The sequence below is a fragment of the Rhea americana genome, unplaced genomic scaffold, assembly GCF_003343005.1.
Source record: "Rhea americana isolate MKP2758 unplaced genomic scaffold, rheAme1 scaffold_366, whole genome shotgun sequence".
Taxonomy (NCBI): Eukaryota; Metazoa; Chordata; class Aves; order Rheiformes; family Rheidae; genus Rhea; species Rhea americana.
Window position 1 is genome coordinate 357,542 of NW_028186497.1, and position 26,638 is coordinate 384,179.

At 35.9% G+C, this 26,638-nt stretch overlaps 2 protein-coding genes across 4 annotated transcripts in view; one reads left to right on the forward strand and one right to left on the reverse strand.

Annotated features, from left to right (window-relative positions):
* The window catches only part of ANGPT2 (angiopoietin 2), a 50,255-nt gene extending 26,339 nt beyond the window's left edge, over positions 1-23,916 (reverse strand). Inside the window, exons 1-2 of one of the 2 annotated variants that reach the window (XM_085312471.1) lie at positions 23,260-23,916; positions 554-709 (exon numbers count right to left, since the gene is read on the reverse strand). In XM_085312471.1, coding sequence (XP_085168597.1) covers positions 554-709; positions 23,260-23,544 — 441 coding nt within the window. In that variant the 5' untranslated portion in view covers positions 23,545-23,916. The remainder of the gene's footprint in view (positions 1-553; positions 710-23,259) is intronic. The other variant, XM_085312472.1, reaches the window with a different exon arrangement.
* MCPH1 (microcephalin 1) overlaps positions 1-26,638 on the forward strand; it is a 135,661-nt gene that overhangs the window by 74,244 nt on the left and 34,779 nt on the right. The gene's annotated exons all lie outside the window — the stretch shown is intronic.

Here is a 26,638-nt window from a genome sequence, read left to right on the forward strand (position 1 = left end):
TATTTTGTTTGAAATCATTCAGAGACTAACGTTTGCAAGGCAAGTTTACTTCAGCATGAGTTAACTTTTATATTTATATTAAATATAAAAATTCTTTTAATAAAGTAATGGAACAAAAACAGAGTTTGAAGATACTATCCTCATTTTAGATAACATCTGGTAAATGAAGAACGAATAGTAAACAAYAGAGAAAACAAATAGGAGTTGTATAAAAGTATACTATTACCCAATTAATGCTTGGATATACACTAGTATTTTAAAATATATTATCTTTAAGGAAGAATGTAACATCTTCCTTACTTCTAGGAAGTTCTCTTCCTAGATGTACATAAATCCTCCTGACCATACTGGGAGTCTTTCAAGTGACAGTGAGCTTGAGATGGGGCTGTACATTACAAGATATTAATGTTGTCTTAAGTAGAGGAGGGCTGTTAATTACAGTGCTTGACTTCTAATTGTTGAATACTTACAGCACTGCTTTTGTAACACTAAGCTGCATTAAGTGTAGTTACAGGCTTTGGGAAGCTTTTTTAGGTTGAAATTCATTACTTACTTGTGCTTCAACATCTGTTAATTTGCGGGTCTGTTCAGCTGTTTGATTTAATAAGTTTGTGCCTATTTCAATCATTACTGCAGTCTGGTTCTGCACTGCAGTTTGCTGGATCTCTACCATTTCTTTCTTCATACTGTCTTGGATGTAATTCTCAAGCTACATGGGAAAGGAAAGAGAGAAGATAGTTGCATTCTTTAAATGTTGGAGGGGGGGGAGTTGAACAGTAAGTATGCTGGCTGACTTGCTAAACAAATTTGTTCTTTGTCCTTGTCTGTTATCCATTTATGTGAGGTTTTTCAGTGTTGCTAACAGAAATTAAACTCTCTCCGTGGTTACCAGTTTTTTCAACTCTGTAATGTATAGATTTGTTCTAGGTGGATAAAAGCGGAGCAGCGAGAATGCCTGCAGGCACTTGAACAATTTTCTGTGTTCCTGCTCCCACCKTTGTTACCACCAGAGGAGCTTCACCAGCTCTGACAGCAATGGGAACATTTTAGAAGACAAAAGCTTAGGAGTTTAGTCATTTTCCTGTATCTAGACTTTAAATATTTTGAAAAGCACTTTTATCACATGACTAGAAGTCACAGAAGAGGTCAGATGTAATGTGACTCTGTTACGTGCACATTTTTATCAGAGACTCTTTCAAATAAATATATGAAACAGTAGGAAACCTATAAATTCTTTATGCACTTAATATTTAGGAATACAAAAACTGTTTTAAATACTTGATTCCATAGCTATTTCTATGGCTAATTGAATAAGGCTTTCTTCTAGTCATTTTATAACATTGAGTACATTGAGGAACTAACAAGTAAACAAAATTCAGTTAATTTTTAATGCAGTCCTTTTTTCATGTGTCTGAATTATCCAAAAGCAATCTGATTTTTCTCCATGCTTCTTTTAAAATCATGTTCTGAATAACATCTGCAAATATTTGATAGTTCTTTCATGAGTCCTATGCTTATGTTTAAACTCTCTGTTAAAAAAAAAAAAAAGCCAGGCCACATAATTTGGGTTTTTTTTCTTTTTTTTTCCTCCTCCCCTTGACACAGAAATTCCTAGAATCAGATTTCTGGTTCAAAAATGAATGATTTCACATTTCTGCTGGTACATAAAGTTCAGATTTTACTTACTGATTTCAGTGAAATTCTATATATGCTTAGTTACTTACGTGTACTACTAAATTGTATCTTAAAATGGTTTCAGAAAATGGTAACCATTCACAGGAAAAAGAACTGGATATTTTGTGAGCAAATAATTACTACATTTTTAAGAATTTTCCCTTTTCTAATTCTAAAAATCTATTTCAAAATAAGCCATGGACATGAATTATGGTTTTTTTTATGAGTTCAGTTTAAGTCAGGTTTCAGTAATATGAAATTGACACTTTTTAACCATGTCTAGCTAGTTAGCTTTCCAAAATCATAGGTTAAGCTTTAAAATTAAAACTATTGCACTTCTAGAGAACTAGTGAGGTTACTTCAGAATCCAGGGAATGTTTTTAAAAAATATTCTGGGAAGTCTGAACCTACATGCATGTGCCTGTAACTGAAGTCAAAGCTATCTTCAAAAACAATAAATAAATAAGCGCTTGGAGCTTGAGCCACAAGGTTAAAATGAGTCATTTTGAGAGAGAAGTCTACTGAATTGGAATTGAGAACTGTGGAAAACACAAACTATCTTTTCAAAATGTGGTTTGTAAAAAAAAATAAGAAAAGAAAAAAGCTTAAAGACTTTTTAAAATAAGATCATAAGATCATAAGTCAACATTTCCAAATTTCTAGAGCTTAAGCAACTGGAGGCATTTCAAAACAATTAAAAAAAAAAACTGTTTGTTGAAGGATCACATTTTTGCTGAGGCTTTGGTGCTTTCGGGGAAGTACACAATCTAATAAAGCTAGAGGGCATAATGTAGCAAAACCAAATCTTTGTCTGTTGGATAATCGATTTGTGTTTCTAGCCTCCTGGTAAGAATTTTGCTGTCTGTGCAATGTGTCATTAGAGTTCTTCGGCAGAAATAGGGATGATTGGAGGGAAGACTTAAAGTCTTCATTTCAGCTTCTGCTTGTCTGATTCTCTACGCTCCCCAAAATGCAAAAGCTTGGTAGCTTACCTGTTCATTCTTTATGAACTGACTGCTTCTTTTCTAGATCATTTCTTGGCGTAATATAGGTACTAGATCTATTTGTGAACTTTTTTTGCTATAGTAGTATTGATTATTAGGATATCTTTTCTGTTATATTTTAATGCAACTAGAAATTATTTTGACTTCAGATGCTATTGTACCAGCAAAAGTAAGTGTYTTGGTTACTAAGAATTTGTAGTGTTTGTCCTTCAGGAAAGCCATATAAGCAAAATCACACTAACGTTGTTCAGTTTCTCTGTCTTTGTCTGCACACTTGGTCTACCTATTTCTTTATATTTACCATCAGGTATTTAAAAACTAATACAGACAGTATCTTTCTAAAACAGAGAATTTGCAGACTTATTGCTACTGAGAGTCTATCAAACATGGATCAGTAGCAGCAGTATATTCAGAAAGTGTTTGGTAACTGGTTCCTAACTTTTTTCATGTACAGAAACAGTCTCTGCAAATTTGCATGCTGTGCAACTAATGATTAGTGAGTCTCTGGSAAGGAGAGGTTTGAGAAGTGCACTGAATAGAGTGCAAAATCAGATTCTCGGAGCAAGAATCTAACCAGGTCTCTGCCAAGGAACTGTAATGCAGTAGATGCCTGCCAGTTATTACTTTCTAGAGTTTTACTAAGGCAGCCATCATGTTGCCATAGGTAAGGTGGAGTGAGCCTTGCAGTTGTTTGGGATTCAAGAGAGCAATAACTATGAAGAGGATACTAGCTAATATCTATTACCTAGTATCACTAAGCATAAACTGTAAAACTTCAGCAATTCCTAATCTAAAGAAAATGATAAAAAAAACAGGATAATATATAACTTTTTTTGAGTTAATTTGATAATGCTGTCTTGATATGAATGATGTCTTGCAGGGAGGTGAACCTTAAAGATTATTATATAGCTTATGTTCCATAGCAATAAGGAAAAAGAGGCTTATATTTGAACACTCTATTAAACCTCTGTTCATCTTAAAAATATTAAGCAAGCAAATTAGATAACATAGTATTTTTACTTATTTGAAAGTATGAAATATGACCATCAAAATAGATTTGTTTTAACATTCATAGGCAATTTCATGATCTGGCTTATTCTGTTTTGAAGCAACAGGAAGCAGCAAAATAATACTGACCAGTTAAGTGACTTTGGAGCTTCTTTTTTTTTATTTTCCTAAGAATCATATTAAGCATAAAACTTCTGTGTTTTCTTTCATATTTACTAATACTCTTCTACTTTTATCTGTTCTCTGCATATACACATTGTAAAATCTGTTTTTATGAATTGAGCAAATATAAGCACTCAGCGCTTTCTGCTTATATTCTCCTTCCTCCCATCATACAATCCAAAATAGTCAAAAATGAGACTTCATATTTTTTTTTAGTGGCAGGTGCCTACTTCCTTCTTCAAAGATACATGAAAGAAATACTTTTACTCAAAATGCCCATCATGTCCCCTTGATCTTGGCAAGGGCAGAATGTATTTCCATAACGTACTCTTGGGCAGTGAGGCCCTTGTGTTTCTTTGAGAGGGAAAAGGAAGAACTTTTTTTGTCACTGCAGCCTTAGATTAAGGCAGCCATGGCTCAGTGGCACCCGCACCCTAGAGGATAATTTTGAAAGAATGTCGTTCCTAGTTGCAGAGTACTGTTAATCAACTTCTGCCAAGAAGACGCCTTCATTTTTAAGCAGTAGCATAATAAGAATTTCTGAAAGGGAAGAATGACTTGAGTCATTTCCAGAAGGGACAGACATGGAAGCGAAATGTTGCAGTTCCCATCTGGGAGTTCTAGAACTTGGCAGTGACTTGTAAAGTATGGTGTTGTCCTCCAAGATGGTCCTCAAATTTGGGAGGTGCAATAGGGGTTGGTGTTTTGCCAAATTACTCCTTTGCTGCGTGACTATTTATGGGAAGGTAATTTTTAATCTTTTTAATTCTATGAATAGCCAATGTAGAAGACTTAAAGGTTCGTATATGTAAACCTTGATTACATGATGGTTATTTTGTACAAAGTAATTGTCAAAACCTAATAGCCGACTGTTAGTGATGCATCTTTAAGTGTGTTATAATTAAGAAACTGTTTGAATTCTCAGATAATTATTTCTGAGAGGCCTAAAAACCTGAGGTGAAAACATGGTATTCTTCATAGATTAATTTCCATTTAAATGTAAGACTTGTCTCAATTCAAGCTCAACCTAACAAGCATTGCTCACTGTTCCATAAAAATGGTTATCAGAAATTCTGTTTTTAAGGGAATAAGTCAGTGAACCGTGTCGTAAGAAAACTAGAGGAAGGGAGTTATTAACACCTAGAGATTTGTAAGAAAGTATAGTTCATAGTATTTCTCTGATTTTTGATAGGCTTTCTTATGAAAGAGTCTATTTTTTGTGTAAGACTTAACTGGTTGGTATGTATTCTGGAAAAAAGTAAATATAATAATGAAATCTCAGATGAGAAAAAACAGGTCTTTTAAAGTATGCTTAAAATGCCTCAAAAGAGCAGGTAAGGTTTCAAATAAAATTTAAGGAAATAATTTCAAAATTATGGTTTGTAAAACAGCCATGCATTTTTAGAGGAACCAAATTCTCTATTAGGATATAAATTTTGGGTTGTCATGCCTTATTAATTCAAATCATATTAAATTACAAAATTTGACAATTCTTCAGCTAAGTTGCCAAAAGAATGAGGATAGATCAATCATATTTGAACACATTCCAGAACATTGCTTTTATAGCCAAGATTTTGGGCTTTTATTCTTAAACATGCTTTAAGTCAGCAAGAAAGAAAAGACAACATATAGAGTATGCATTAAGAGAAATTTGTTTTCTAACTGTTGGCAGAGGTGATATTAATCATTTACAAAGGGAAATCTGCCAATTTTTATTTAAATGAAGAGCCTTCTATATTCCTGTTGTATAGTTTGTGTCCTTATTACGGAACAATTTTTCCAAAGCATCAGCAAATTATTAGTGCATTTTGGAGGCATTTAAACCTATATTTTTTTCATTTAAAATTATGTATGAAGTCTTGCTTTTGTTTTTGCCTGCCAAATGGCTACTCTGTACTAATTAAATGCTCATGTTYTTGGCAGCAATTATAGCTTTATTAATACGTACATTAAAATCTCTTTTTGCCAAATGCTACCCTGTATGAATGACATAAATAGTACTTGCTGCTGATTTCATCATTTATAGGTTTTGTCAGTTACTGGAACAAACAGTCTTTCCAACGAAAGTTTTCATGGTGATTTTTTTAATGAGTTACAATCTCATTCTGTCAACTATAATATTTATTTTCAAAGAGAAGTAATACTGATCATGAATTTCTAAATAGTACTGTTTCCCATAGAAGAAGGAGGTAGATGGCTGGATCTGCATGATCTTCGTATCCATCCCTAAGGTCATAAGAATCTGTCAAGATCTTTGACTCATGGGTGGATTTCAGTTAGTAGTCTTAGCAATTTACTACTTTCAGAAACTTCATCCATCTGAGAAAATACTGACGGTGCATTTTTTAGGTTTTCTCACAACTTGTCTACTGAAATCTGAAGACAATATATGTTACAAATACAGCATTCTTATATTGTACCTACCAGGAGAAATAGTAAAGAGATCAGAAGTTTATCTATAATTTCTATAGCCTTGTATTGAGATCAACAAAGATTGGCCCCATAAACTCAGCAATTGCTATTTGAAGCTCAGTTGCATTTGTTATGTTCACTCTAACAGCTAAATGCTGATATGAGTCCATGCCTCAGCTGTGTGTTCCTGCTCCCTTCCTTGCACTACTTTTCACAGTTGTGGTTAAACCCTCCACTCAACCTGGAGGAAAAAGGGGCCAATTCTGTCAGGTTTGTGCATTTAATCTAATGTTCTAGCACTAGGAGGGTGAGTTGCTCTCCAGGGGAGCACAGAGGATTGAGAAGATTGGAGAGGAGGAAAAGGGTCTTCCCATGCAGCTGTGGTGAGTTTTTCGACTGCCTCCAGTTATAATGTGTGATTTTACAATTTGGATACAATCACAGAAAGAACTGATAAGGCTCTGAGTACATTCGTAAAGATAACCTGGTGGTTAGGGATGCAGACTAGCAAGTTGGGTTTTGGCAGCTCCAATTCTGGGCTCCCCAGTACAACAGAGATATGGAGCTACTGGAGAGAGTCCAGCATAGGGCTACAAAGATGATCAGAGGACTGGAGCACCTGCCCTATGAGGAAGGGCTGTGAGAGCTGGGCCTCTTCAGCTGGGGAAGAGAAGACTGAGGGGGGATCTTATCAATGTATACAAGTACCTGAAGGGAGGGTGTCAAGGGGCCGGGGACAAACTCTTTTCAGTTGTCCCATGTGACAGGACAAGAGGCAATGGGCAGAAATTGAAGCACAGGAAGTTCCGCCTGAACATGAGGGGGAATTTCTTCCCTGTGAGAGTGACGCAGCACTGGCAGAGGTTGCCCAGAGAGGTTGTTGAGTCTCCTTCTCTGGAGATATTCAAGGCCTGCCTGGATGCAACCCTGTCTACCATGCTGTAGGTGACCCTGCTTAGCAGGGCAGTTGGACTAGATGATCTCCAGAGGTCCCTTCCAACCTTACCAATTCTATGATTCTATGATTGTCAGCTCCAGACTTCTAGACAGCAGAAACACAGGAAACATCATGTTTAGGAGCAAAGCAATACAAACTGCACATACTCCATCAAGGAGAGAGAAAAAGAAATAAAGATCTCAGAGAATAGAACTTTTTAAAAATACAGCACTTTAAAAGTAAAATTATATGCAAGAGTTTTAAGTATAGACTTTGCCTAACCTTCGCCTAGCAGTGATAAGCTTGTGAGGGTCATTATCTTCCTTTAGATAGGAAGGTTGCTGTGACAGCTAATTGTTCTCCTGCCACTTGTTTAAAGATTCAGGTCCTTCATGTTCCTTGGAGTTTTTTTCTGATAAATGTGGAAAAGTAAAACTAGTAGAAAATTTTCTTCACATTTTCAGGAGAGAAAACCAAAGAATATGACTAAGGATGTCTGGATTCTTCTGTATCCATTTTGTTGTCATCACTTCACAGGCAAAACCTCAGTTTGTAAAACTTAATTTATAACACATTTTAACAGAGAAGAAATATCATCAATGTTACCAATTTCTGATCCCTTTTTTACCTTATTCTTGTTTTTCAGAATTACCATGAATTTTCTTCATGAGAAACAGCTATTGGTAGTCTCAGACCTTGATTGTGGTTAGAAATTTTTTACAGCATAGTTCAAAATAACTCATGGAAGTATTGAACAGTTGGCATTACAATACATATTACATACTAAGTAATCTATTTTAGGTTTAGAGCAAATTACAGGGCTAATGATATGTCGGCAATTGTTTTCTTAATTAGGAAAATGCGTATATTTGATTCAATTGTGTCTGCAGCATACAATAATTTTGTAAGCATCCACCACAACTGTCATCTTATTCTATAATTTTTGGTTTCAGTCTCTAAAATAAGATCTACATATAGTCAAAATCCTAGCCACAGAAAATACATGACTTTGGGCATTTTTTATAAATATGCATAAAAGCTCCAGTGTTTGACTGACAAATATATTCAGTTGTCAAAAGCTTTATGAATTACCGTTCTTGTATCCCAACTAAAAAATACCCTATGCATACCTGTGTGAATTCAGACTAAAAGGATCTTAATAGTCTTTCTATACTTCTAGTCATCATCTTGAGATTTTGTTCCCTAAGCAGTGGGATAATTAGTTTATACACAGACTTGGGCAAGACGGAAAATGAACTTAAAGCAGCCATAATCAATTTTTTATCAGAGCTAGTGACAGGGCAAAGTAAGGAAGCCTCAAAGAAGAGTTTCTTTAGTCCTTTTTCTGAATACTTTTTCAGAGTATGTACAAGACCTTTCCACTTCTCATACTCCAGATGTCATGAGTTATCTTTAACTCAGCAGTACTTGGTCTTAGTTGCCTGCCCTTGTTTCAGAATGGCAGTGTTCCTTGGATTATAGCCATGTCTGGTTTCTTCATGAGTCATTTAAAGTAGAACTTATCCCATAATTTGAAACATTTTTTGAAGCTCTTTGCAAATAGGCAGCTGTAGCATAGAAGCTCATCTGTGTATGCCTTGGAATCCTCAAATGACTGATTCACAGATACATGTTTTATATTAAGACGTAAAATACTTTTTGTCAAAGGTTATTTTAATGGACTTTACTTTTAATTAAAACATTAAATATATAAATTGTTTATTCCTAATATAATAAAGTCTGCACATCCAAAATGTTTTGGGGATTAAATTATCTTTTTGCATGCTCTTGAACATGGATAACAGTGAAATGTAACGTAGTTTTGATAAAAAGAAGAAAACGGTGCCATTAAATATATAAACACAACAATTACATCATAGCGGTTCACACAGACAATGTGAAGCAAGCTATTAGCAATCATATGGAGCTTACCTACGTATTTATGCTATACGTACTGTGTAACATGTATGTATGTAATCAATGGAGCCTAATCTAAATATTCTTGCCTGGCTTTCCATGTACACTTACATTTCTCTTCTGCGTCACTGCAATTTCTTAGTGTTACTGAGACTCAATGCTATAAAAATTTTAATTTTGCAGACAGTTATATTCTCTTTTAAAGAAAAAAAAGCTCTTCTTGCTTTCAGTCTATCAATGTTGCTATTGCTTACAGTTGGGAAAAAATTGAAGAATCACTATCCCTTCCCAGGTTGATTTATCTTGAGAGACCTATGAGACTTTTTAAAGGTATTGTATTCAATCTATCAATCAAGCTTTAAGCTATTTTAAATTAGCTTTTATTAAAATATTGTAATTTTCTATTTTCTGGAAGTCTATCATCAGTTTTAGTAGCCTGTAACTTTCATAAAAAAGTAGTACACTAAAGAAGAACAAAGTGGTTCTTCTTAGGTCTGGAAAAGAGACATTTTAAATTGGGTTTATTGCCCTTTTTTCAGTTAGGTCAGGAAGTCCCCATGCACTGTGTTGTTTCTGAAAGGAGAAAAAAATCTTCTGGGAATGTATATGAGAATGCTTGAGACATCTCTACAGTATTAACTTTTTACATGTCCCATTGAGCATGTCTGCCTTGATTAAGACCTCCAGCTAAGTTTTTTCTCTCTTAACTCATTTTTCTGTCAGCAAACAAAAAGGTGATAGTAGCATTATAAGTGAATACTAGCTGAAAGTGAGCTCTGATTTGTTGAAAGTTATTCAAAGTAGATTTGTGTAATAAAATACTAAAAGGTTAAATACTCACTCTTAGACTAGTAAAATAAAGACTTTAAAGTAAATTGTATGCAGGAGATCRTTCAGTTAAAGCCACTTGTGCACTAAATGAAAACTTATGATGTATTCTCATGTATGATTACATCTCATTTAAAGCAAGCTGTTTGTTTTGCTTTTATAATTTATATTTTTTTCCTAGAAGAACCCTGAAGATCCCCCTTCACTGAGAATAATATACTTGAGTAAAACCTAAATATCTCATTAATATAAAATGAAGCCAAATGTATAAAATGCCTTCTTTTTTCTCCACAAATATTTATAAAGAATAGCTTTCACTCTGTATTCTTGACTGAAAGCATTTTCTTCTGAATACTAAAAGGTATTACAGAGCAGTCATAGTTCCTAATAMGTTTTGAGCTAACTACAAAAGTTACAATTGAAATTATTATCTAGAAAAAGCAAAAGAGTGCATAGAAAAATGGAAGAGATTTTTCAGAGCTGAAACCATCCTAAGACTTAGTTAGCTCTCACCTTTCCAGACTTTGTTTTGTACATGCTGTATTGTTCTAATGCTTTCTAGCAGCTAAAATCAATTATTTGATGATTAAGCATTTTCATTATGAATAAAGGTTATTCATTAAGGCAGTAATCTGAGATTCTGAATCACTGTTCTTAAAGATCATAGCTAAGTGATGTTTCTCTTAGAAATCAGGGAAGGAATTCATAAAGTTCCCATTAGTCTAAAAATAAAGAACAAATAAATAAATAAATAGTCTGAGTCATGAATGGCATTTTGCCGAAGTTCAGTAGCAGTGAAACCAGGAAGACAAGAAGCCAGTGATGCTTCTGCCATTCACTGAAATGAATATAAATGTTCCTCATTCAACAACCAGCATTCAGTGTTAGGGCTCCCTAGTTATAAACAGCATAAGAAACATTGCCACTCAGTATTATTTTAAAATTCTAGATTATAGCATTGGGCTCTAATTTGACAAATATTCAAAAATTTCTGGAATCCTATGAATTGTCAGTTACATTTTTACTTTCATGTTACCTTAAGTGAATCAGAATTCTTCCAGATTGGTAAGAATCTCTGAAAAGCAGATAGTTTGAATAAACTCAGTTGCTATCCCAGATCTAGAGTAATCCTTTGCCACTTGTGGGTTTTGTTTTGTTTTGTTTTGTTTTTTTTTCATTACACTGAGCCACTGGCAGCTGAAATAAACTGGCTATCAGAAATGTTGCTAGTGGTACTTACAGCATTGTTCATAAAAGACATTGGCTACATAGCCTTACGAACTTTATGACATTTTTAGCGAGTTTATATCTGGCACAAAATTTGCTTAGTCTAAAACTGTTTACCTTTTTTATCTCAATTCACAAATTCAAGTGAAGTGTGTTTTGAATTCATCTTTCAATAAGACAGCCTATTTTACTAATAAGTGATGATATAGCACAGCAAATCATAATTCAATTATTTGGGGAAATATGAAGCAAATCATTCTTTTCAAAACATGTTGTTAGGGAAGTGAAAGAGAGCATTTACAGTTCGTGCTCAGTACTGCTTTCTAGGGAAGCAGTCATCTTGCATTTCACTTCCAACCAGAAGGAAGAATGATTTGGAGTTCAAGGATCAAACTAGTTAGGAAGCTGTGGAATACAATTAGTCCCTTCTGTAGGCTATAAAACTGGGTGTCTCCTCCTTCAAAGCTGTGTTCTCAGAGCATCTTTCAGCATGAAATATTGTGAGATTTTTCAAGCTTCACAGATAAAGGAAACTGAAAACATTTTGAGTATTTCTTAATCTTTGGAACATACTGGCTTCCAAGTATAGTTTACAGAGTTTTTATAAAATATATTGTTTTTGAAGAAAAATCAACGATGATGCTACTTAAGAGAGACTCAGTCATTTGAGCTGAAAACATGCCAATTTTTGAATGTTTAAGAGTTTGAGGCAGTGCACATGTTGTCAGTTGCTGACCTCAGTTTTGAAGGAATGAATTTCTCTACTAAGAACAGACGCACTAGTTTTCCTGTACATTTGCGCAAAAACAACAAAAAAAAAGTAATCTGATCTCTTAAGTTCTTAAGTGCAGAAGTTCTTTTTTAAGGCATGCTGCATCTTTCTTTCCCATTTCCATTGCTAATACACTGGAGGGCAGGGGAAGTGCTGTTTCTGAAAAGCTGCCTCATATTTCCATCACCAGTCAGAGAATTCCTCACTTTTGATTGACTTTTTTTCTCTGAATATTGCCAAATCAGAGCTGTCAAAGAACTTCCCTAAGGTTTCTAAAACACTGAGGGGAGGAAAGGGGGGGCGGCAAGACCCAAAAACCAAAATGCATTTGACTGACTACAAAAAGCACTTAAATGGCCCTTAAACCAAAGGAAGATCTGATGGTCAACTCTGCTTAGTTCAAAAACTGAACATCCTAGCAGCTTAATATGTTCTCGTCAAATGGTACTTATTTATATCCCTTTGTTATTCCATTAGCACAGTTAATCTTAAAAGCGAAAGCTTCTGAGGAATTCCATGCTGGAAAGATAAAACAGGAAGCTACTGTGTTGAGTGGACAAATACAAATATTTGGCAAAAGATCAGCACATATAGGCAGCATATTGCAGAAATAAAATGTGTAATTTTAGTATATGATACAGATACTTGAGCAAAAAAATTGTAAATTATATAATCCTAATGGCAAGTACTTTTTCACCTCAAGAACTAGGATTATCCATCTAAAAGCAGGTAGCTTAGTTTATTGGAAAAGCACCAAGAAAATTTTTTTTTCCATCCAGTGTTTCCAAACCCTCCTCTTTTTCTCTGGTGCCCTGCAGAGCACTTGGTTGGTGGTGGAAAGGCAGTGCTCCTGGAAGCCTCCAGCCGGAGAGCTGGCAGTTGGTGCCCTTATGTGGAGAGCAGAAACAGGAGCCAGATCCTCTCAAAACCAAGCAAACAATTCAAGAGGAGGAAATCTGAGCACAAACAATGACCGAGAACCAAAGCTGTGCATTTTAGGATGGATATTTTATGAGACAAAACTGTCTGTCTGTCAAGATCTGATGGTTAGTCCACTGACATGAGAGACTTTTAAATGTAATTTCAAAAGRCTTCTTAAGAGGCAAGACACTGCTTCCAAGATTAGTAAACATATCTCGCAGTGGCAGAAAGTACCAGGCCATTGGTACTGTATGTAGCTGGCCAAGAAAAGGAGTAAGAAAAAGTCTTAACACTCCATAGAGTATCCAGAGGAATCAAGTTTTTNNAGAGGCCCAAAGAACTCAGAATTATGAATGACAAGGTATGTAGCTAAGGCGAATTCAGACTGGAAAGCCAAGAATCCAAATAGTCTTCAAGAAAGGGGAAAAGAGGAATGAAGCTGGAGCAAAGCAGAAATAGAAAAACTGATGTGTCAGGGATGTGAAAGGGGCTAGGAATTCATAAAGGTGAAGAGCTGCAAAAGGAGATTGGAATACTGATCGTAAAGCTGTCTAAGGATAGGGATTGTCTGGTTGGCTCAAAGTTTAAAAAAATACTGTGAAACTGGAGGGAAGTCCACAGAGGAAAATGATGGGTTTGAAGCAATAGACTGGATCAGACTCTGAGGAAGGGTCTTCCTGCTTAGACTTAGGAGAGAAAAGTAAATGATATCTAGTATTTCTGTATTTCCTTGTGATTAAAAAGATCACTGTTTTTTCTATTTTTTCTTCATTAGAAGTGGTCTACATGAGGAAAGGCTTGCAACAAGTTTGTTTTACTGTTTCACTCCATTGTCATCCTCACATAGTTAAAAAAGCTTCAACTTCCAAGTCAAGTAAGATTTTAAGATGCACCAGATGAAACATCTGTTCATTAAAGTCAGTGGGAATTTTTCTACTTAACTTAAATGGATTTTGTACATTGTTCTCAGGACCATTTTAAAATAATGAAGCTTGCTCTAAGGAAGAAGCACAGCTCAAGGCATGGATAGCTTTTCTTTAGATGTTAGTCAAAAACTTGAAAGCTTCATAAAAAAGGGTATCATTAAACTATGTTTAAAATCTCTTCTGTAGCTGATGAAATGTAGTTTAATTGTTTTCCCTATCTTATAATGTCAGAATCCTTGATTTTATGTGGTAGAGGTTTCAGCAGAGGTCAGACTGTTTATATTTTGTTGCAGCTTATATCCCTTCTAAGGGCTAGGTTGTTAGTCTTGAGTTTTACCTTCTAGTTATTTATACTTTATTTAATCTCCAAGTAGTTTTCAGAAAGCATTCCAAAAAGGGCTCTGGTAGCAGTGACAAAAGTGTTCTTTATTTGCTATAACTTCAGAGTTAATTATTTTGTCTGATAGAGATTCTGGCATCAGGATGAAATTTGACGTAAGATAAAAATATGGGGATAGGTAATACAGTTGAATTTCAAACCTCACATAAGGTGTCTTTTCTCACTTATTCATTTAGTCTTTTGCCTATATTATCTGGCTTTTTTTCAAGTCATATTAAGAAAATGGAAGTTGGTGTTCCCTTCAAATAGTTGAATTACCATGTTAATAGGAAGACTTACAAATTTGTATTTCTTACATTTCTGAACAGAAAAGCAGAATCAGGGAATTGTTCCATGAAGTCTTCATCAGAGAATTTTTTTGAATATTGAACTGTCTGATAGCACAGGCTATCTATTAATGCAATAAGAAACTGCTGTAAGCATGTTTTGCATTACTACATATCAGTCAATCCTAATCTGCATTTTTTTTAGTGTTTGAATGCTGACTCCCTCCATAGCAGAGATTGCCAGTTGACAGCTGTTAGAGTGGAAAGAGTAGGCTACTGCTACTTTGATTGATTAGTACATTCTCTTTATAGGACAGTTTTGTATTTCTTTTTGAAACTGTAGATTTGAACTAGTATCTTGCAGGTGATTACACCTTGCAAATGGAAAGTGGAGGAAAATTGTTCCTAACCACAGTTGCACACAAGACAATGTTGTTATAGCTCAAAAGAAAGGTCTCAAGAGAATAAGTTTGTATAGATCACGCTCAAATACCTTCTTCGGAGTAAGACAAAAATAAAATCACTTTTGGGCGGCAGGTATCAAAATCAAACCTCTCAGCTGACTGAAATACCTCAGCGTAAGACGACACATCAAGTCCCATGATGAAGGGCAGGCCTCCAGTATACTGACGTCACCTGGCAGGTATGGGGACTGGGGAGCTGCCACTTTGCCCAGGAAACATCCTTCCCATGGAGCTGGGTGTCTCCCCATTCCCACCCCTTGACACAATGGAATAAAAGAGGCTGTTCCTTTCCAGTATCACCCAGGTCAGGTGCAGGCCTGAATCAAAAAGAGACTGTAGTGACGAAGCTGATATTGTGAGCACATGAGACGAATGATGCTTGGCCTTGCAGTGTGAGAATGAACAGGTCTGCACAGCAGCTGTTTGGACTAGGCCTAATAAACATTCAGTCATTTCACACTAGAGATTTGAAGAAGTTCTTATCATTTTTAAAAGGGTACAATTTTTCTTTCTCCAGTGATGAGAGCTTTCAGTTTTTTACTTCAATAAACAGAGTTCCATTAAATGGAATGATAATTAAAAATAATACATTTGCCTAGTGTATTTTCGTATGGTTTTGGCATACAACTTACTCAAAAAGCATGCAAAAGCATTACTTCTTGTAATGTTCAAATGACGACAGTTGTGTACTTGCTGTTCAAGTACATTATGTACTTGAACAGGTTTCTCTAATATGGTAATTCATACTTAATATTACCATATTATACTAATATGGTAATTCTTACTTTATATTGAATTACTGTGGTCATCATGTATGCTTTAGCACAGCTTTTGAAATTATTTCGTTACTTTCAGCATCTTGATGCTGCATTATTAAAAGATACTGCAGAGTTTAAAAATTGAATGTCTGTTCAAGAATTTCARTTGTTACCATTGAGAGAGCTGAGATTGTATCCAGCCATGCTTTTTTCCTCCCTCTAGGAAACTTAAATAGTACCATGTCATAGCTAGCTATTCAGAAAAAATAGTCTGCTAATCTCTTAGCCTTGTTACCAGAAAATGCTTATTTTGATCACTGAGCGAAATCAAGGTTGATGCATTGTCCCACAGAGAGTGGAGGTACACTATTTACTCTGTCATGAGGCTTCAATCCTGACCACAAATACAAAACTGGGAAGTGTTTTTTTTTTTTTTTTTTTCCCAACACTATTAAAGGGTAGTTGAGTAAAGTTAAAATACTTCTTGAGGTTAACAGGAATTTCCAGAAACAGCTGGATTGAATGGAAAACCTAACATATCTAAGAACTCTGAAGTATTCACTCATCTAATGAAGAAATATTTCACTCGTAGTTTCTGTGAATAATGTTATTCTGTGAAGAATACTTGGTTTGCATACTTCTGTAAAGAGAGAGACAAGTCAAGTGAAGGTTAGCAGAAAGTATGATGACAGTAGAAAAATACTTGTAGCTTCACTCTCTCTAAACTGTATCATAATGTACTGGAAGCTGGAAAGAGAACAGACAGGTATCTCCTGACCATGCAAATCATGGGATACATTTTCTGAGCTTTGTAAACAACATCTTAAATTTAGGTTTCCATTGTTGCACAGGCCGATGAAAACTAATTCTTTGTGCAGGAAAATGTAGTAAGCATTAAAAAAGTCATTTAAGGAGTATTAATGTATTTTCCTAGGCGACTGGAAAACTGACAGAGTGAGTGTTTGCAGAACTATTTAGGTGTGGAGGGTTTTTTTATACAAAATATGGATCTGGATTTTGTAACTTGAAGAATTCTCTAATATTTCCTCAGTGCTTGGTTAGCTTAGAATGGACTTGAGATTCACCAAAGAGTATTTCATTTGTTCCTAGAGAAATAAGTATGATTCTTTTTTTCTCCATTCTACTTTTTAGAGATATGTCTGTTAAAGGAAATAAAATGATGACAATGTTTCCAGTTGTAAAGCTTTTTTCATTTTTTTTGTGTTTGAGGTTATTTGGCTTAATTTGTTCCACTGTGGAATGTGCCATATCTCTGAGGCATTTCTGAGTATTAACATACACTGTACCATACCTCTGTTTTTTTTTTTCAGATATTTAACCCTATGAAACAGTCTGCTTCTCCTTTTATTTTTTCACCCATAATTTACATTTTGATGGTACTCTGAGAATTTGGAAATTCCATAGAATAAAATGGTAGACAGAATTATCTGTTCAGCTTATTTCTGAAAATACTCATTCAGCCCTATAGAAACTCACCTTTTTTTTGAAGGGTATGTTTGTTTTCATAGTCTGACAGTTTTTTTCTCAGCAGTGTAGCTGGTTTTACAAGGGAGAGATTCGTTCTGGTGAATTTGGACTACCAACTTATTTTCTGGTTGTAACATCCTTATTTTATATACTAGTACATGCATGAAACATTCTTCTGTTCAAGAGTCATTTCTCTCATCTTCTCTCGGTGCTTACGAAAATCTGCATTCTATACTGGTATCCTTAAGGCTCCCATCAGTATTCTATTGCTGGTAAGATGCCAGTACTTTTTCTTTGAAATGCAGCTTGCRTCTTTTGTTCCAGCTTACATCTTTTGTTGGGGTGTGAGAATAGAGAGACGCTGAGCTCAATGGAAGGGATATTAGTCCCAGTTTGGGCCTTATACCTAAGCTGTTTTAATGAGTGGGAAGCATAATGTAAATATTCATATCTTCAGTAGTGTTATACACTTCTACTTACTGTCTCTTAATTCTGAGATTTGCAAGCTTCAGTGCCAAAGCTGTGTGCCTCGGTGAGGGCTATGCAGTATGCTAGCCTTTGCAACTTCCTTGGCAGTGCTGGTAAATTTGTATCTTCAAGAGGGATTGCTTTTTCTTCTCCCATTCCTCTGTTTCTCTTTCTTCCATACTGAAAAGATGGACCAAACTTACTCTAGGGCGCTAATTTAGATAGTCTGAGGTGTGTGATGGCATGCTGGATTTACTAAGCTCTAGAGAAGGATCAGATAGGGCCTCTGTTGTAGGCCCTAATCTAAAGTCTGAAACTGTATCTTCTCAGTCAGTTGGCAGTATTTTACATGCCTAGCCCGTCATGGTAATGGTATCATGATAATGGTGTGTGTCATGATAATGGTGCAGGTCATGATAATGGTGCACAAAGTCTTACTTTGCCCCATCATGGCCTTCAGCTAAAGCTATTTAAAACCCCACAAAACAAGAGATGCAACAAGACATTCTTGCATCAAAGTATGTAAAGGGTTGTTAAATAAGTATTGTGTTTCACTGAGCTGGCTTGGTTTACTGTAAGAGATATTGTAATTCAAATAATGTATAGTGTGGTATATTTTCAAACCACCAAATACGGTAGTATGAAAAGCGCAATATTGTAATATGGTCACTGAAACTAGTAAGCTTGATATTAAGATGGTTATAAATGGGTAGCTGTGTGTGTTTTAGGCAAATTTCAATGCTAAGTAAAGCATATAGTTTGTTTCTGTTCACTAGAAACCAAGCAAATGTTAGTCTTTTTTCTTGTTAAATTATGGAAAAATACGCATTAGTAAATTAACTCATGGTTAACAGCAAAAATGACCAGTAATGAGATGTAAATGAAACAGCACTTCTAAATGAAACTCAATCTGCCAAAGGTTCTAGAACATTCTAGATATTCTCTTATTTGTTTTACAGTATATTTATGTTAATTGGGTGGGCAGACAAAAAGGACCAGAAGCTATCAACTCAGGCACCTTCAGGCTCATTTCCTACATGTGCATTTGAAGGAAGGGACAGGGAGGAAAGCTCTTGATGTGAATAGTGAATGGGGAAAGTCTCCCAATTTGCTGTCTGGACCAGCCAAAGATGATAACTTAATGATCGTGTTAATAAAAACATAAGCAAAGCACATGAAAATATATTTTGAATGCTGGTGACTGCTTCAGTAAAGCAAAAGTCTGTTTACCGTAACTTTTTCTGATCACTTCTCAGAGATGGTGAGTTCTCAGATTCAATTTTGTCTTGTAGATCTGTACAAGAAAAACTCTACTCCTCTTGGTTGATTTTATACAGTTTCCTACTTGTTTCATAAGTTCATTATTTGTGGAACGATGCTCAAACAGTCTTTACAACATAGCTTTTGAACACATGAAACTGTGTAAGTTCAAGTCTTTTCTTAAGAATTTATCTACAGAAGATACAACAACAAACTCCCCAGCCAGATCATTTAATATTCCTTAGGAACTTTACCCAATGTCATGCACCGATCTCAAACAGTATTTTCTTTTGGGTCCTGCTAGTACTCTTTTGCTTAGTAAATATGTATCTGATAGACAGAAACAAGCACTTTTCACATATAAGTGAAAACAGATGCATTACTTAAGAAAGGAATGCAGTTCTTGAGTTAAGAGTCAGAATCATCTCTTACGTACTTCAAAAAGCAACACTGTACAATATCTTTGTCCCTGTGCAGTGTGTACTGATGTTTGTGGATGATGGCATATGAGAATATTCTTCTTCATATTTGAGATAATACATAGGGTTTTATAGAACTTCAGTGCAAGTATTACAAAAATTATTACCATTCATTAATAATTATCAATCAAAAGTATATATTCCTTTCACCTTAAAACATCTCAATTTATGGTACTTGGGGAAGAAAAATGTTTTAACATGACCAAGAATTTTTCGTTTCCAGGAAAAGGTCGCAAAAAATAAGGAATCACAGAATCACAGCTCAGAGTATCAAAAAATACCGCTTTTCTATCAGTAAAGTGTCTGTCCATATTCTGCTGGGCCAGTTCACAATGAAGTTCTGTTCTTAGGTTTAAAGTCTACTGCTGCCACATACTTTTATTTGTCTTTCAGCATGTTGATAAACTACAAATAAATTGCCTATATTCCAGATGCTATAATCAATTTGATTATATATTGTTTTCAGCTGTTTYGAACAAGAAAGACTAAGAAAATGCAACCCATCTGTTTTGCACAATTGCTTTGGACAGAGATTCATATCTCTCAGAGTCATAGAATATACTGAGAAATAAATTCCAGTCAGCATTTGGTTATCTCAGTATCTTAATACCTGAAAAATGGAGTTGCTTGAGTAAAATTGCCAAAATTGCCGTGTTCCAAATGGTAAAGGTGCCTTTAATTCAGATGAAGATTTGTTTAGCTGTGGACACACATTTGCCTGTCTTTTAGGAATGTTTGAAAACCTGATTTTTTAATATAAAAATGTCTCAAGGATAGTAGTTAACAGCAGTTAGAAGACTGGCAATTTTAAACTTGGTCATGTATCTCAGTTTTATACCAACCTCCAAATTCCCTCAAATTAACTGAAAATCTTGATAGGTTTGTTTTCCCTGCCCACTCCCCCAAAAAACTTCTTCTACACTTCAACATAAAATAGATCCCAAGGTAAGGAAGGTCAAAAAAGAAAGTTCATTTTCAGGCACATAACTGCACAATTGGTACAGGGTTTTGGCATTTGCTCTACAGCATCTACTGCCAAACACTGAGTTAGGTGTAATAGTGATTTGTATGCCATGTGAATGCTGAAACATAATTTACTTTTGAAAGACATTCCAGCTTTATATATGGTATTTACAGTAGTGGCATAAGGCATTAACACCCTTCAGAGAAAAGAGTATGTTTTCATAAAGCAATACCCTACTTAATTTGTAGCAATTGTAGACCGAAGTCCTGTATGCTCTGCATACAGGAGTAGATCAAAAAAGAGCCTGGTACTACGTAACTAATTTTCTTCCTATTGTGTTTGTCCATTAACCAGATAAAGTGCACACTTCCCATGCTGTTCCATTCATACAGCCTAGTGTTCATTCAGCAGCATAATGTTTCCTTTAGTTGATGGATTAAAGGCAGGAGTGGGGGGAGGAGTGAAAAAATGTTTTGGGATGTAAAATACTTTTTGAACAAAGTTTAAAGGTTAAGTCACACTAAAAGCTTGTGATAAAATTTTAATTTTTTTTTTACATGGCTTCAAAAGACAACTGGTTCTGACTCATAACTGAGCAAAGTAATTTTTTTCAAAAGCAAGATGTAAGGCAGAGTTCTGTGCAATTGCTATAAACTTAATGCCATGATTTTTTAATCAAGATTCCATTACATTTCAATACAGTATATAAAGTAAGTGAACAGCGTTTTTTGCCAAATCTTTTGTGATCCTCCATTATATTTTGGTTAACTGAATATGAACCTAGCTGTGTGTTTTATTGACTGAAAAAAATAGCAAGTAAACTCAGTAAACAACTTTAAAGGCTATTGTTTCTTTTTCATCTTCACTTAGCAGACCAGGTGTCACTAGCACAGCAAATCTGAGGAAAAGCTACTTTTGCTGGGAGTCTCTTTGTGAACATAAAAAATGACATAAAGGGCAGGTGTTAAAATAGTGAAAAAGGCAAACAGTGGTTATTCTACAGGATGTTTAGTTGTRAAATATAGAAAAAAACCAACAGGCTGCTCTAAAGCATTTTATTTGAAAAGCCTTGCTCAAATGAGAGAAATGCGTCTGTCTTGTAGAACAAAATCTGCCTTTTGATCCCTCCAAAGAATGTGTTAGATATACTTATCCTATTTCTCTTGTAACTGATTTCCCAGAGTCTGACAGGGAAAGGGGCAGTTTTTACTAAATAAGGATGCTGGAATTTGCCTACTGGTTTTTGTTTACCTGATGTCACTTACGATATTGTGTTTGCCTACTTAAGTGGTATTTAGCACTGGAGTCTTGTGTGTGATTTCTACTATTTATGTTAGGAAATTGCTTACCAGCTGGGTAGATTAGACTGTTTTACTTTGTGTGTTTTTCATCCTGCATTGCACATCTGTTACTGTTACTCTTACCATTACAATCATAAGCACTGCTAAATTAGTAAGTAGAGAGATAAATAATTATGTGGAGGTAAGTAAGCTTGCTTGTGAAATAAGAAAAAGAGCTACTGAGCTGATGGTTAGCTAACATTTGAAAGTGTGGGTGTCTGAATTAAGCATCCTAAGCCCATAAAGATAACCAAAGACAGATTTAGGGGCCCACACTGAAGCCTTCATGTGTCTGCATTTTGGATTTAAGCTTCAAAGCTTGTTTTCAGGTGATGAAAGCCCTCTGCTTTCTACTGTGACTGTTCTGCTTTACACACACAAATTTGCTAGATGGTTTCTTAGAATATATTTTAGTAGTTCTGTAACTCCGTAACTGCTGAGAGATGCAAAGCATAATGCAAAATGATTGTTTGATAATCATTTTAACTTAGAATAAAGAAGTGCCTACTCATATTGTAGAGAATTATGAATATTCTCTACAGGCAATAAGTAGTTTTATTTATGAAAGAAAATCTTATGACACCATTATAGCATTTAAAGACTTATTTGTAATTGTTGTGTCAGTTGCTCAGTTCAGTCCTCAAAAGATTTATTGCTTAGAACATAGATATCTTGGTATGAGACACAGGCACAGGATTATAAATTCACTGTGCAGTTAAACTATACTATCACACTTTCTCAGGTAACAGTGAAATAAAAGTTTAATGAATCGAAATACATTATACTATATAACATTTAGAATCAAGTGAGTTTTGGTAAAAATGTGGAATAGTGTTCAAGTTTCTTTTCCACTAATATCAAGATTTTATGTAGTTTAACATTTTCTATTGTTGCAGGTAAAATTTTGTAAGTGTTGCCACTTTGGGAATAAACATGTCAGTGTTTCCCCAATTTTTTTCCCTTGAATATTCTATAAGTGAGTGGAAATATTACAGGATGCAAAGGATTTCCGTTAATGAACTTTCTTGAAATTCTGTCACTTCACTAGACTAATTTCACCACAAGTCAGATTTGCAGCCTGTGCTTAGAATATAGGTCTTCATAACTGTTGCTTACGCATGTTATTTTCTTGCACGCAAATTTTAAAATCTTGCTTCAAATAGGAAAAAATGTGCCTCGAATAAAGACATGTTCCATATTGTTTAACTAGAGATAAACTAGGTCTTGTCAGTGAATTGTAAAGTGTCTGGTTCTTTCWTGTCAGACTTTTCAGACATGCTTGCAGTCTGCCTGTGTAATTACTATTTGTCCAAGCAGCTTCAATGTAATGATAAAGTATAAAGCCTGAGTTCTGCAGAACAGTGCAATTTTCTGTTCCCTGCTAGTCTGTAAAATTTTGTTTTCAGGCTTCAAAACAGCTTTTGATTGAACACTAATTCAAAAATTTAGTCTAATTCAAAAATTTAGTCTAGATAATGCAATTTGTGAATTTAGAAACTCTTAGAAGAAAAAAAAACAACAAAATGAAATAGATAACAAGATCTTGTAAACAAGCTTTTCAGAATAGAAGTAATATTGTCCTACCTTCATTAGCCACTGAGTGTTGTTTTCCATGATGTTTTCAAGTAGTTGCAGTCTTTGTACTGAATCGTCGTAATCTAAAGGTGCATCCCTTTGCACTGCGTTGGACACATAAGAACTGGAAGATCGGCAGTTGTCCGTCTCAGGCAAAAGGAAGGTATAGCTGCATGACCCGTGCTGAACCTGGTACTGCTTCTTGCCTATAGTCTCCATGCTTTTACTGAAGGAGTTGTATCCTGAAGCTAAGAAAAGATTGCAGCTCAAAATAAAGTAAACGCTCAGGCGCATTTTAAGTCCTATGGTAACCCAGCAAATCTAGGCAGCTTCAGTAGGCTATCAAGACCGCAGACGTAGTTAACCTGCGCTGGAAGTCAGTGCTGTGCTGCCATGTGTCGCCTGGATGAGGGCTGGGCTCCTGTGCTGTGCGCGCTGCCGCCTGGAAGCGTGCCGTCCTCCCGAGCCGTGCCGAACTGTCAGATGCGGAAAGCAGAAGCGGTCCCGTTCCCGCTGCGGGAGCGGGGCTCGCGTGAAGGCTGAGCTCTCTTCTGCGCCTCCTTGTCACGGTTTCACAGCTTCGGTATCCGAATCAATCACTTTCCTCTCCTTATATGATAACTTGATAAGAGGAGCCAGACATGTGTAGCCGAGCTGCTCCTCCCTCCTGGCTTATCCAGTATCTTCCTGTAGAGGGAGGTCACTCGCGAGGGAGGAGGGAAGCGGCGCTCGGCGCGGCGCGGCGCGGCGCGGAAAGCCTCCGCGAAGGGCGCTCCGTTGCGCGACCCCTGCGAATGCCTGGCGCACAGCTCCAATTACGAATTTCCTAGACAGAGAAATCAGTTCCGATAGCCTCCAACTATGCTTTCAGGGGCAGCTTGTAAATTATTTGTAGTGGTAATTTTTAAGTACTGCCCCCCCCCCCCAAAAAGCCCCTGCGTTTGTTTGTTCCTTAAAGAAAACTATTTTAAACTGTAGACCGAGATGAAACTTCATTTGTGTTTAATATATCGTATAATTACAAAGATACTGTCCTGAGCACACAAAAACGGATTTGGGCATGCCCTCGCAAAGAGAGCAAGGGAGGTTTTTTTAATGAAAAGTCTTCACTCTAACATGCAGACTTGATGTATTTTACCGTATCTCTGAGCTGAATAACTTTTTTCATGCCTGTCTTTCAGGAGTTAAATGTTTTCAAGCTTTTTTACAAGTATTTTTGGTCTATATTAACAGGCTAACTTTTAAAAGGAATAAGTTTAAAAGGAGTTACAAATGAAAAATCAGCTGGGACTGGAAGAGGGAATAACTCTACAAACAAASCGACTATAAGGCATTCCTCAGTAAGCAACATGGGTGCATATTGGTTATTTTATCAGTTTACATTAGCCCAATTCTGGGCCCTCAGAAGTGGGAAATACCTGTAAAAGGTAAGGGGAAATCTAATAAAGGAAATACTTGATTGTGTATGTAAGAGTAAGAAAGAACTCTCCCCCACATGCCATGTTCTGTGCAACAGTCAGTGAACTTAAAAAAGCAGAAAATTGCTAACCGACTTACCAAACCGTGGGAAGGAGTTGATTCCACTAAAATTTTAGAAAAGTTTAGTTTTCTGTTGCAGAAAGGATCTTTTTGATACCAGCATGTTAGGAAACTGATTCCTGAAGCGAAACTGCCTGGGAGTTTTGCTAGATTTGGATCTGGAAGCTATAGATTTTCTTAATTAAAATAAACAAAAGGGAATGCCATGCTAGTCTGACTAACGTGAATCAGAGACCAAAGGTTCTCTTATCCTAGGAAAATCCCTGTGTGCCTCAGGATCTCTTAGGACCTGCACTTTCTTAGACAACTTTCTATATCTAATTTAGTGTATTAATGTGGTTTTTACTTTTTATAATATGAAAGTTGTGTTCGGGGGTTGTCAAAAATAGTTGTAGCAGCCTATATGCATGCTGTACCTTGTTGGTAGCAGTTGGGATTTCTTTACGTAATACATTCTATTACCTCTCGAAGGAGCAATCTCTAGAGTTTAATTCTGGAGACTCCAAAAGGCTCAAATTATGCTTGGATTGCGACCCATGAAACCAATTTGTCAGATTTGCTTCCTGTGGAAGGTTTATTTGCCATTGTTCATCCTTCCAGTCAGAGGAACGGAGGAATATGTTTGGAACTTGGGATACAATYAAGAATATTTTCTACAAAATGTACGTATTTGAAGGGTTTGGCATATATTTGCTTTCCCCGTCCATTCAGCTTTCTATTGCAGTAACCAAGCTAGTTAATGTGACTGCTACCGCTGATGTTACTGAAACTTCCAAACTGTTCTGCACAGTGATTTCTGCTTTTCAGTATATTGAAATCTTTAAAAGAAAGTTTATATGCATGTGAATAACAATCTTTTGTAAGATATTTGAGGAACCTACCATTACTCAATGAAATCAGCATGTAGGGTTAAATTTGCATACTCGACTGTGAAGCATTTCTAGGTAGCTCACCAGACACTCAAATTCATTAAATATTTTCTTTAATTTTGAATTCTTTCTATAAAAAAATTCTTATTAAACTGTATGAGAATCTGCCCTTATTTCTGTGCTTAAATCTCCTTGTTTTGRTCTGCCCCCTGCTTTGTTTAGAATATAGGACCCCAAATAGAGTAATATTGAAAATAAAAATGCTACAGCTCTGAAAGCRTCTCTGTCCTAAAGAGGAAGAAGGGGGAAATAATCTTACTAATTCTCTTAGATTATGTTTTCATGGATTTGTTTATATCATTTAATTATTTATTGAAAGAAAAGGTGAGCCTGACCATCATAGTATTTTGGAAGTTTTCTTTTCAATTACTAGACCTCTGCACAAAGGCTGTACATATCTAAAATTAGGGGAAATTGCTGACTGAGAAATTGTTAGACAGGATTTCCATGAGAGGCTGGATTAGATCAACAGTTTTTTTTAATTGCCACGAAGCTTACATCCGTATGCCACACTGGTGAGTCAGATCGCCAATGTAATCTTCCAGTTCAGTTTTGCTGGGTTTTTGAGGAAAATCTAGAGTGTCTCCAAAGGTTTGAAGTAGAATCTCTTTTCCTTTAGGAAAGGCCAGCATGTGACCCTGGAAGGCCCTAGGGCACTAGAGGCGCCAGGAACAGAGCTGGATTTGGAGGCTGCGTGACAGTGCTTGCTGTATCTTGGACCTCCACTAGGGAGAACTGTGGTTGTAGGAATACTGGGAAGAGAAGTTAGTTTACCTTTTACTGTTCCTTTTTTTTTGAATGAATGGCCAGTTGCTATGGCAGCTGTCAGCTGTTCAGGGGAAAAGTATGGGGAGTGTAGGTATTGCTCTGTGAAATGCCAGCGAAGGCCTATGGGAAGACCCGTACCAGCACGGCAGGAC